At 39.8% G+C, this 12,873-nt stretch overlaps 1 protein-coding gene across 1 annotated transcript in view; it reads left to right on the top strand.

Annotated features, from left to right (window-relative positions):
* Positions 1 to 7,445: 7,445 nt before the first annotated feature.
* LOC100678838 overlaps positions 7,446 to 12,873 on the top strand; it is a 176,349-nt gene continuing 170,921 nt past the window's right edge. The window contains exon 1 of the mRNA XM_016987356.3: positions 7,446 to 7,747. Coding sequence (XP_016842845.1) covers positions 7,681 to 7,747 — 67 coding nt within the window. The 5' untranslated portion in view covers positions 7,446 to 7,680. The remainder of the gene's footprint in view (positions 7,748 to 12,873) is intronic.

Raw genomic sequence — 12,873 nt, 5'->3', positions numbered from 1 at the left:
TGTATTTGTGAAAACAATTTTAAATTCGGTAAAAAGTTGTAAATTGTGAATATTTAAAAATGTTCATTAGCGACATTTTCGCAAAAATGGGGAAATTTTTATAGAAATTCGTTTTGTAAAGTTTGAGTTGTAGTTTTGGCGGCAAATGTGCGAATTGCGCTAGTCTTCGCGGGAAATGTTGAGTTGTGCTAGTCTAGAGTGCATCAAATGAGTTATGCTACTTATGACGGGAAATTTGAACAGTGCTATTCTACGTAGATAGCGACGATATATAAACATTCAAAGCACGGGCGTAAAAGCGCCGGCAGAGAGTGTCGTAACCGAAGCCACAAATGATAGGCAGGGTCGATCGTAAAAATTCACAATCCACTATTACCCACGAGTGGCAGTCGCATCTCCGATACACAGGAGCTAAACGCAAATGAAATGCGACGTGCAGCCCCTAGTGGCGTTTAAAAAAAGATCGTAACACCGACGCGTCTCTCCAGTGGCGGGTCTCAACGTTACGTCAGGCATAACCCTTCGATTGCCGGGCGTTAAGGGCGAAGCGTATATTTTTCCTATTTTCGCTTCGAATGTGGTGTGGCATACGCGAGAGGATCAAAAAAATGGAAAACTTGAAAATTTTATTGATGGCTGCAACTTCGACAGTCGATGCATATGTAAAAAAGCTGCGATAAATTGTTTGGTCGAGCTTGATCATGGGTGATTTTTCTAGTTTTTTGGAGAAAGTGGAAGGTGGGTATATTTATAAGGCTCGTGCGAGGGTAAACTTTGACACAAACATTCTTATCTCTTTTCTTCCGTCAACACACATTGTAAGGACAATTTCAAGTCACATTTTTATTCATGGTGGCGCTGCAATTTGCTGCGTTTGTACTTGTGCTTTTTAAATTTCGTGTTACTTGCATTACTTTTTACGATTCGAAATTCGGTACACGTTTATTAACACTGAATCTTACCATTCAGGCCGATGCAATCATCAAATTTCTTATTCTCTCAAAAAGGGCATGTGCCTGTGCATATTGAGACAGCTTGAGAAAGTATAATGGAAGATGAAAGCGGTGAAGTATCGCGAAAGCCGGAGCAAACAAAGGCTGGTATTCTGTCTACTGGCATTATTGATCAGATCGAATGTTGAGACGTCTGATGTACTTATTTTAAAAATACATCAGGGCGATGACACGATACTCAGAATCGAAGAGTAGCAACTTATTTTTCAATAGATCCAGCATAACTGCGATATTTCTTCATTCGTTCCATCAAGAGCTGTTCCAATCAACATTAAATTTATCGCAAATCCTGAAGAAATAGCCCATACTCCAGCTGCCCGAACTTTCCACTCTCGGTTCAATGTAGCCCCTTATAACTGTATCCGCAGAGTCGCGAAATTTTTCGCGAGTTCAGGATAAAAGCAGAGCAATAGCGCGCAACATTACTTTCATATTAGTTGAAATTCCTTTCGAGAATATTTCTTTCGATCTTCGTTTATAATTTATCGACGAACTTTGTGGGATTGGGTCTCCAGCCGTCGAAGCGAGGAGACGTGTTAGACGACCAGTAGTGTTTACCTAAGTTCCCGAATAGTCCGATGCTACAACACAGCAATCAGATATTCTATTCTGCTTCGTGAACAGTGAAAGTACATCAAATAAGCAGTGCAGTCTCTCCCACCAGCTTGCAAGCTGCAATTGCAGCCTGCACAGCTCCTAGCCTCAACCATGGCTTCACAAATCCAAAATCTCAACTCTCAAAGCCATCAAACCACAAAGTTCTCTCAAAACCCAAGTACCAACCCACCTCAAAGTTCGAAAACATACGCTAACGCCATGTCTCTACCAAAAAAAGAACATGCTATAGTCATGGACTCCCTGGAAGGCCTTTCCATCGACGGCCTCGAAAACCTAATAGAAACCAGTTCAATTCTGTTTTTATCCAAAATATCGGGTAATCGTGTCTGTGCCTTTCTTTCAAACAAATCTCTAGTTGAAAAAACAACCAACAAAACCATCAAAGTCAAAGACTGTGCATTAACCATCAGGCCTCTTATGGAAAAAAACAAACGTGTAGTGATTTCTAATGTATGTCCAGTGATTCCACATGAAATTCTCTTACAAGCTCTAAAAGCCAAAGGAATAATACCAGCATCTCAAATGAGTTATATTCGTGCAGGCCTCAACAAACCTGGTAGATCTCATATTCTGTCTTTCCGTCGGCAAATTTACATAAAAGAGGAATCAGTCTCTCTCCTTCCAAAAATCCTCTAAATCAATTTCGAGGATACCACGTATTGGGTTTATCTAACTACCGATTCCACTAGCTGTTTCATATGCAAACAAACAGGCCACATAGCGAAGCTATGTCCGAAAAACAACGTAATCCCAAGTTCTACACCACCATCTCAGCCAGACGCGAGTGAAAAATCAGATAATTCCAGGAACTCAAATCATCAACACACCGACCATTATACCAGATCTTCAAGAAACTCCAACCCTCAGTTCCAACGAACTCAAGAGACCGGCTCCAGCCTCCACAATCTCCGAGTCATCTGTACATAGTTTTCCCACCCATCTCAACGAATCGACTCAGCACAGTCAAAATCGCGAATCTGCATCATCAACTCCAAATAAGGAAGAATTTAAACTTCCAACAAAACCCAGCAAAAAGAAACCCAGAAAAGAAGAAACCCTCCAAATATCAGCAACCAATACGTACGAGAATCAAGTTAACGACATTCTATCAAAGGTCAAGCCATTATTCGACGACAATTCCTTCGACCATCCCATAAATTACCAGCAATTCAAAGAATTCATTATAAGGCACCAAGGTCGCGTAGATTCCGTAGAAATATCCAAAGATTATACTACAGACATCGAAAATCTAATCATGACAACAAATCTAGTGTACGCACAAATTGAAAATCAATGAATTGTCAACAAACTCAAAACCACAATAAGCGGTGATTCAGGAACTGATTCCGAATTCTCGCAACACAACGAATAAAATTTACAATGGATAAATTCTATAACAAGGATTTCAAAATCATCTTTTGGAACGCTAGAAGCTTCGCCAAACGAAGAGAAGAACTCCAAAAACTCTCACCGACATCGACATACTGGTTTGTGTTGAATCCTGGCTACCCAACAAATTTCTTCAAGATGGCCAACTACACTTCAGCGGCTTCAAGACCTTCAGAAAAGACAGGCAAGACTCAAGAGGAGGCGGTATTCTGATTTTTATTCGCAATAATTTAGCATTTATCGAATTAAAAAATATAACGGAAAAAAGCGTCGAACTAGCGGGATTAAAAATTAACAATGTCAAACCACACCTCGAACTTATTGTTTGCTACCGACCCCCAGGTCTCACCTCATCCCAATCCATATGGGACGAAATTTTTAATAACGTCGATAAAACTAAATTTACCATATTCATGGGCGATTTCAATTCCCACCACGAAAGCTGGAACTGTAGAAAAAACGACTCTAACGGTGAGCGATTGCTTGAAAGTTTCAATAATTCTAACTTATTTCTGCATAATTCGAAAAGTCTAACCTATATTCATTCTCATAACCAAACAACCTCCAATTTAGATCTTATATTCTCCTCAATTAACCTATCGGATAAAATAAATGTTAAAGTTAACGACGACACCTGGGGATCGGACCACTATCCCATCTTCGTAGATGTAAGTTTAGAAAAAAGTATGTATCACAGGCGGTCATTTAATATAAAATCTATACGCACCAATTGGGAAAAAGTAAGCGAAAACTTAGATGAAAACTACGATAAATTTCTCTCTATAGACTATGATAACTTGACCGCTTGCGATAAATACCTATTTTTCACGGAAATAATTTCAAACGCCATCACTAGCAACACACCGAAAAAAAGAATAATGAAAAACAGTCTACATCGCAACCCGGCCTCCTGGTGGGACACCGAATGTGACAAGGTAAAAAGACTACGCAATTAACTTCAAAACTAGCAGAAAATATGTTTGGGACAAAAGCAAAATTTTAAAAAACAAATGGACTAAAATAGTACCTTCTCACAATTCGGAAAACCACCAGGACCAACAGAAAAAAGAAGAAGCCTTGAATAAAATCAGCCCTCCATGGAGCGCTAATAACCCTAACTATTCTCCCACCTGTAAAATTAACGTCTTTCTAAATTCAGGCTTCGACTTCACTGAATTCAACATTGCTCTGGATAGCAAAAACACGCGGTCAGCTCCAGGAATCGACGGAATCGACTACGAGTGCCTATTTAACTTACCGTTAAAATATAAACTCATTCTCCTCGATATATATAACGAAATGTTTACATCCAACAGCTATCCAGAGCAATGGAAAAAATCCTACGTACATTTTATTAAAAAATCGGATGGTAAAAATGTGCGTCCTATCTCCTTGACATCCTGTCTATGTAAACTATTCGAGACTATGCTAAAAAATAAATTACAGTGGTGGCTAGAACACAACAATTTATTACCGATAGAACAGACAGGGTTTAGAAAGGGCCGATCCACCACGGACAATCTTGTCAAGCTAACTTTGGACATAGAAACGGCTTTCAGCGAGGACAGAGATGTTATCGCCGCCTTCCTTGACGTTAAATCCGCCTTTAACGACGTAGACGTCAACATTCTTCTAGATCAATTAGCCTTTGTTGGTTGTCCAGAAAACGTCATTAACTTTATTAAATTTATAACTTTCCACAGAACAATTTTCACTGATATCACTGGCAACGAGCCAAGATTAGTACATAAGGGAGTCCCTCAAGGCGGGGTACTGAGCCCTTTACTATACGCCATCTACGTTTCCAACATCACAAACAATTTACCAAAAAGTGTAGCCACACTGCAATTTGCAGATGACATAGCCCTTCTTTGCAAACGATCCCCACTTAGCACCACTAAAAGACTCTTAGAAAAATCGATCAACTCGATTCATGATAACCTTCACAGCTTAGGCCTCGAACTTTCTGCCCCCAAAACAATACTCATCCATTTTAACAGACGAAATATTGAACCCGGAAAAACAGAAATAAAAATAAAGAATCAGTCAATAAAATCCAGTGCCACTGTTAAGTTTCTAGGAATCACATTCGACTATCGACTAAACTTCAAAGAACATACTAAAAATGTTAAAAACAAAGCTTCAAGAAGTTTAAACATTTTGAAATTTTTAAAAGGTACCTGGTGGGGTTCGGATCCCGGGACGTTAATACAGCTATACAAAAGTCTAGTCAGATCGGTTCTTGACTACGGTATATTTGTTTATTATCCCACGCAAAAAATAGACAGTAACAACCTCGAGAAAATCCAATACACTGCTATTAGACTTGCCTTAGGCTACCGAATTAGCGCTCCAACTAACGTTTTATTAGCCGAGGCCAATCTTTCCTCAATTAGCCAACGCGCCAAATTTTTATCTTCAAGCTACTTAAGCAAAGTATACTCAAACAAAAATCTATCCGTACACAAAGCAATCAAACAGTTTCAAGCAAAACGAGCCAAAGGAGTCAGAAAACACAAACTTCCTAACCGCATACTAATAGATTCCATAGACTTGGTAAATGACAAAGTTGACACAATCCACACAAACCAAAATTACGGACTCTACATAACAGACTACGAAATACTAATACACACACCTGACATCATTCTAGACATAGGTCCCAAACTTCAAAAAAGCAAAAACTCCAACCTCCTGCTAAATCAATTTCTTCTTAAAGAAAAAGGCCACACTATCTACACAGACGGAAGCAAAACCCCCAACTCACAGTCCTGGTAAACCCTGGTATCAAAGCAAAATCTTACCACGTGAGATCATCACCACGATAAACCGCATCAGATCTGGCCACTACAACCTAGGCGCATCCTTGTCTCGAATCAACGTCGTGCCAGACCCAAAATGTCAATGCGGCGACCCCCATCAAGACGCTAATCATGTATTCTGGCAGTGCCCACTTTACGATGAGTCAAGAACAAAATTCATAGAACAACTACTCAAAAGCAAACTTTGTGTGTACGGCCACATCCAAATGGAATCCATGAGCGACTGCATATTCCCACTCGGGAATAGTGTAGAATGCGCGATAAATTTCGTCGCTAACTCGACCTCTCTATGACGACTTGACCCGTGTCGTGTGTATTCACATAGCTTTGGGACACAGTAAGAGCCTTAAGCGCTTTTTCAATGTATAATGAACACGTGATGCAATAGCTCATGCTCGCTTTCAAATGTGACAAATGATTACGCATAATTGTGAACGATCATGTAAAGTACAAAGAATAAGCAAAAACTAGAGTTTATGAGAATCACATTGAAGAATATGCTCAAGTGACAAGAATTAAATTAAAAACTTATATATTAAAGGAGATAAAATACGTAACGTCTGCAAACTCTAAAAAAAGGAAGACGAGTTAAATATTTCATTCTCGTCTCGGGGACAACTATATAGGTCGATGAGATTGGAACTCATCTAAAAAATTCGTGAGTGTATTGAATATTGAACTTCTGATATTATTTTCAATTTACAAAGGAGAAAAGTGAGTCTTTTCGAAAATTTATGCTGCACCAGCATGAGGCATCTATATTCGAACAAACCTAGTTATCGTCTGGAATCATCGTTTTTTTCCGATTTGATTTTAATAATTCTGATCGCTGAAGCTTTTCTGGAAAGCTTGAGCTTTGTTTCTTATTTTTTATTTTTATTATTTACGTATAATCATTATTTAGTTATTTATTATTATTTTTAATATAAAGGATCTAGATTCTATGTTGATAAGTCAATTTTTCCTTTGCTGACATTTTTCGGTAGAATAAAAGCATCAGCAAAGGGCAAATATTAGCAACAGGTTAGGAGAGACGTAGGGAGAGCGTAAGCGGTTTGGTTATCAAATCAATAGCGAAGGGCCAAGCAAAGCAATATATAAATAGCACGTATGAAATTCTGCTGGCACCGATTATTGCCATGCTTTTTTCTGGTCTATCGAACAAGAAATTAAATTTTTGTTCGATAATTCTAACGCGATTGGTGTTTTATAAGTTCGGAACTGCAATATTGTTTTTTTTATTTTGTAATGCATGGGATAGAGCGATAATGACGCAGGGTAGAGAACAGTTATAATAATAATTTTCATTTTTCACTCCATCACTTAGCCATTTTTATAGATCCGCTTCAAACACACGTAATTTCCGTGTCAACAAAATATCAATTTTTAGAACCAACATTCAATTAATCATTTTTCAACAATCTGTCCGTTTAAACAGTAGAAGTTCAGCGATCTCTTTCCTTACCACAGCGCGCGCGTAAAAGCGACGTTGTTGCACACCTACACAATCTAACCTCTCTGGCTTGGTAGGGGGGTTGAAATTGGAGGGACAGCGCGTATACTTATATACATAGCTTTCACTGGTTGCAGTGCTGGTGGTGGTGGAGGTAGTATAGCTCCTGTCGTGCCACGCGGCCAACAGTATCAACTTGAGATTCGCGCCGGGAACATCGCTTGCGCGAGTTTTGACCAGTTGCACGTGCTTTTCACCAAGTGTACATAAGTAATATAATACAATGTATTGTATAAATACAAGTGCGTAGGTCAGTGTGATGAGACGTCTCGAGTCAATGAATTGTGAGTAGTGTTTCTGGAGCTACTGGTGGTGAGGACGCGACATGGCCAGGAGTCTCAGGTATCCTCTGCCGGTGTTTTTGCTGCTATCGTTCGCCCTCGTCGGAATTGGTAAGTTTTTGAACCGTTGAGTGACGAGTAGAGTAGATTAATTCAGCGATTTTAGGTTAGGTTGCCGATTGGTAGCATTGTTGCGTTTTCGCGTTATCCAATCTTAATTAGCGTGTACAAATTGTTTGTTTGCAAAACATCGCTGTGCGTTACATATCGGCGATGTTCTGAAAATCTGAATATTCATAGTTATTTATACAACATCACGCGTTATTCCAAAACCATGTCTGCCGGAGATTCCAATATGGACTTCATGAAAATTGCGCGGAATTTTACCAACGATTCTGTAAACAAGAAAATCAAAGGAAAATGAAAAACCACTGCACTGCCGGAGATTTATTGTTTCATTAATTCAAACTGAAGACAGTAGGATTTTGTTCGAATTTGTTTTTCTTTTCGCGTAGCTATACTATCGTCTGTGTTTGATAAGAAGCCAGTCACGTTTCGGCGTTCTCAAACAGGAGCATTTTCATAGGTATTACGTCAACAATTCTGACACGACATAACATTTCGTGATGAAAATGCAGGAGCTGCGAAAAATGTTCACGTTCGCTTAAACGCTGTGTTCATTTGCTTATTTTCATGAGCCAAGTCGCACTCTGTCATTTCAATTTGACTTTTTATAGATGAGTTTTATATTTGTAAGGGTTTCGTATTCTATATGTGGGACATTCCGTATATTATAACCGTAGAACTACTTAATACTCTCCGATAAGTTTCTCAAGAGACAGAGAGGAGAGTTATATACGGCCACGGCACTGCGTACATAGCCATCTGATTGAATCAAAACTTGTGCAATTCACGTTTGTAACTTTGACTTCAGGAAAATGGAATCGCGGAAGTATCACCCTAAGTCGACTTACGCTGATATATTCGCTCGGTTCCGCTGCTCTTTTCTGTTATGAAAATTTCCGAAGTACAGAGTCCGATAATTACATGGCTAGTACGGATTCTAGTATCTGTATAGGACTCTGAATACAGGCTTACGAATTCAAGGAAAAAAGGGCAATGAATAATGTCAACAATAACAATAAATACACTCAGCTGGTGGTGCACTGTATAAAATCGCATACGAAAGTCCCTCGCGGTGGCATCGTCCCCATTATTTATTGACAATCGCTATTTATAGAAAAAAACACGGAGAAATTACTTTGCTCCCATATAGCTATATTCACTATTGCTTTGGGCGAACTCTTTTCGCCCGCGGCATCTGCACGCTGAGATAGAGAAAGTAAGTGACCGGCGTATCCGAAAAGTTGGTTGGCCATAAATCTGTTGAGCGCAAAAATCGATTGGGAGAGGGCAGTAGCATCGGAGCGTCGGATGATACCGGGCTGCGAGATAGATTTACCGACTACAATCGGCCGCCACTTGTCCAGACGCATTTCACAGGTGGGCTGTGCTCTCGGCCGATCAATACTCTCTGAATAGAGTGATGCCGCCGTGATGATGTGCGCATACATGTGCCGCGAAATCTCAGTACTTTTATGTACCTGCGCGATCTTCCAACACTTTCGTATACGGTATGTGTGCTGACAGGCATGTAGTTTTGAAACTCTCGACTTCGCCGACGAATTTCGCGCATCGAGGAGTTATTCTCTCTCTATTCTGCGCCGTCTGGGCAAGAACTTTTTCAGAGCGAATACGCTGACTTGTATTCGTGGATGTTTGCGTGTAGTTTTACTCGCGCAGCTGATGCGATATTTTTCATTCTGCGGGAGACATCGCACTCCTCTGTGGGTATAAACTTTCTTCCTCGCTATCCTCTTTTTTTATCTCCTGGAGAGGAAAATCGTCTCCACCGAGAGAGTTTGCGGATCCAGTTTTACTGTCTGATTTAATTTACCGGCGATGCTGCATTTTTCGTATAATTAATATTATTACGAAGGATATAGGTAAACCAGCTAGAGTGAAAATTTGTTTTAAATAAACTCCGACGAGGAAAGGATTTAATTAAAGAGAATAAGAAACGTGCTATACTTGAAGCCCAAGCAATTACCTTAACATTTTAAATAATTAAATGTATCATCCAAAGATTAAAACTTCGTTAAAAGCATGCAATGGATCTCCCCGACGTCCGCGCTCTGTCGAACAATGATCAAGACTTCATATAGGTTTAAAGTAATGAGAGTTTCTCGAAACGGCATTAGAGTTAGCAGAAACAAAATGTTGAGGCTGTGGGTGACGACGAAAGAGAGAGGGAAAGAAATTAAGCGGATGCGTGTTTGCAGAGCCGTTTAGTTGGAGGGGAGGCTCTCCAAAGCTCAGCCGAGTCTCCCATTCAGCGCATTTAGCCGAGATTATGAAGTGACAGCCTAATGCAATTTAACCCGCCTCTCTCGTGCGCACACGTGCACTCTCCCCAACTAACAAGTGCTCAAATGTGGTGCTATATGAGGAAATCCATGAAAAATATGCCGTTATGGCGACCAAAAACTTGGGAACAAACATTAAAGACTATATCACTATTACAGGGCCGAAAAATACGGTGTTTTCACGAAATCTATTCAAATTCCACAAAAAGTAGTAAAGCTACTTCTAGCGAGGGTGATGTGCTAAGCACGAGTCAAAGCCAAGGGTGCCGAAGGCTTAAGTAACCGAGCGCTTTTATTACTAAATTTTTTTATCATCCGTCTACACAAATAAGATCAGTTAATCATCAGATTAATCATCAAACGCTAAATCTAGAAGAAACTATAAACTCGGTACCTTCAATCGTCTACCCGATTATGCACACATGCAGCCTCGCAAGTATCCCAACCGGTCCTCGTCATGCATATACATATTGAAGCACATGCACAGAAAATAGTGTTTACGCGTTGCTATCGCGGCAAAGGGATGCGTAAGCATATGGGCGTACGAGGAACCTCCTGCTACAGTACATCGCACGCCTCGCGAATTCCTAGTTGCCGCTGCTGTGCTGCTACTTCAGGTCCTCTATAGAAGCATTGCGTTCCCGCACGGCTGCACGAGAGATTGGCCCAGCAACCCCTTCGCTGCCAGTGCTCGTGATAGCGGCGTTTATGCGTTAAGGCGCGAGATGTATAGCTATACAGGCAAGGAGTAACGACCGTTGCGGGAAAAAGGAGGATAAAATAAAAAATACGCGCTGCTGCAGCGTATATATATCAGAGAGGAGGAGTAATGTCGCCGGATTGAAATTTATGGCGGTGAGATGGAGAAAATAGCGAGGATGTTATGCTCGCGTCGCTCTGAAAGAAGAATGATTGTGATTGATATATCGAAAGTGATTGATGATGTACCAGTCATGAGCAGATCCGGGGTTATGTCGCTGCTGGCATTTGCTTGATGGCTAAATGCCACTCGATTCACGAGAGATAATTGCTTATACTATGGCATACTTAAATTGATTTTGATCAGGAGGATACGAAATCAGCTCTTTATCGTTGCACTAATTTCTAATTGAAATTCCAGCTAAATATCTGCGACAGGAAGTATCTCCGATGCGAGTTTAATTAAATTTGTTCAGGGTCTGCTAATTCTCTGTTCTATCGATTCAGCATATTTATCGAAGATAAACCGTTTTGAATTATAGAGAAAAGGAAATTTAATTTAACATTTCGATACATCGCAAAATATAATTTACAGTAAATTTATTATTTGAGTCAAGCTACTGTTTCTTCTTCAGATTACTTTGCGAATTTCGAGGGTCCATTTCGATGTATTTGTTATCCATATCTATCGTACACGATTAACAGGCTGCAAAGATCAATTTTATGTTTAAATAGAACACTCCACAGACCCTCCAGTGGTGTAGATTACCGAGCATATCATGGGTAATTTGATACAGATAGAAGTGCCGCCAATACTCGACTCTACAGCAAGCATCGAGATAATGGATTTTCGTTTCGCATTTCGATCGCTAGATATATTCGATATAGCGTAAAGTATCTACTTACATTATGATTAATATCATTTCAATCCAAATCAATGATTTAAAATGGTTATTATATTCACACGTTTACATATACTTTACTTCATACACTACCAAAACTTAAATGCGCTTGTGCATATGCGATAAATGGTTCTCGCGCGTCAAGATGTCTCCTACAACGTTTCGTTAAAAATCGTTTCCATTGGCGTATATTGTTTGCACACGACGAGCGCACTATCGAATTCAATCAAACCGTGGGTATATTAAGTTATATAAACAGAAACGTTTTTATACAAATGGTTTTGATGTTTGGTATTCCAAACGCGTCGGCTGTGAATAAACGTAAGTTTCATTTCATGCAATCTATGGCGCTTTATATTTGACTTTTGTGATATACTAAAATAAACTCCACGGCGCACACATCGTTTGCAGGGCTAATTAATAACCGGAGGAAAGTTTTAGAAATTGTATTTCCTTGAGCTAGAGTATCCGCGTTTCCAGCTACTCCTGCGAGAGTCGCAGTATTTTTATCGTTGAGAGAACGTACTTGGTCATTGTTCAAGTTGAAAAATAATTATAATAACAAATCAGTTGCGTTAATTTTTATCGCATAAATCTGCGGGGGTGAATCGTTCACGGGGAAAGTGGTTAAAGTGCGCGACTTTTTGCGACTCTCGATTTTGAGGAACTTCAAGAAAGTGCCGAGGCTTGTCTCTCCCGCGGGTAAATTCCGAGGTTAATGGAAGGCAGAATTCACAGACTTTGAGCGTTGTCGATGCGAGACGACGACAACGACGGTGAGGGAGAAGTATGTTGGAAATATGTTGGAAATTTCGCGGCTAAGGCGAACTTTATGAGTAATCCAAAGTGCCGTGAATATGGTAGAGGCGAGGATCGCTTAATAAATTAAAAGCTGTTCATTAAGAAAGCTGACGTAAATAAAGCGTTTTTCTGCCTCGCGTCTAGACAACTGCGCTATTTGAAGCTTCCTTGCGTTTAAACTCTGCTTCTATTATGATCATAATGTGCATAAACGACAATTGTATTTGCATATTATATAGTAATATCGAAATGAATATTCAAAATTACGCATTGCGAACACGTTGAAGCTATTGGCTCTAATCAAGTTCGCGTCGATTTTCGGATGTATAAATACACACGTTATACACGTTCCACGAAGCGAATATTGCTTTTGATAAAAAAGTGAAATGCCTCATAACACGCCTATTTC

The sequence above is a fragment of the Nasonia vitripennis genome, chromosome 4, assembly GCF_009193385.2.
Source record: "Nasonia vitripennis strain AsymCx chromosome 4, Nvit_psr_1.1, whole genome shotgun sequence".
NCBI classification, from domain to species: Eukaryota; Metazoa; Arthropoda; class Insecta; order Hymenoptera; family Pteromalidae; genus Nasonia; species Nasonia vitripennis.
The sequence above is the reverse complement of the archived record's forward strand: the minus strand, read 5'-3'. Positions and strand labels throughout refer to the sequence as shown.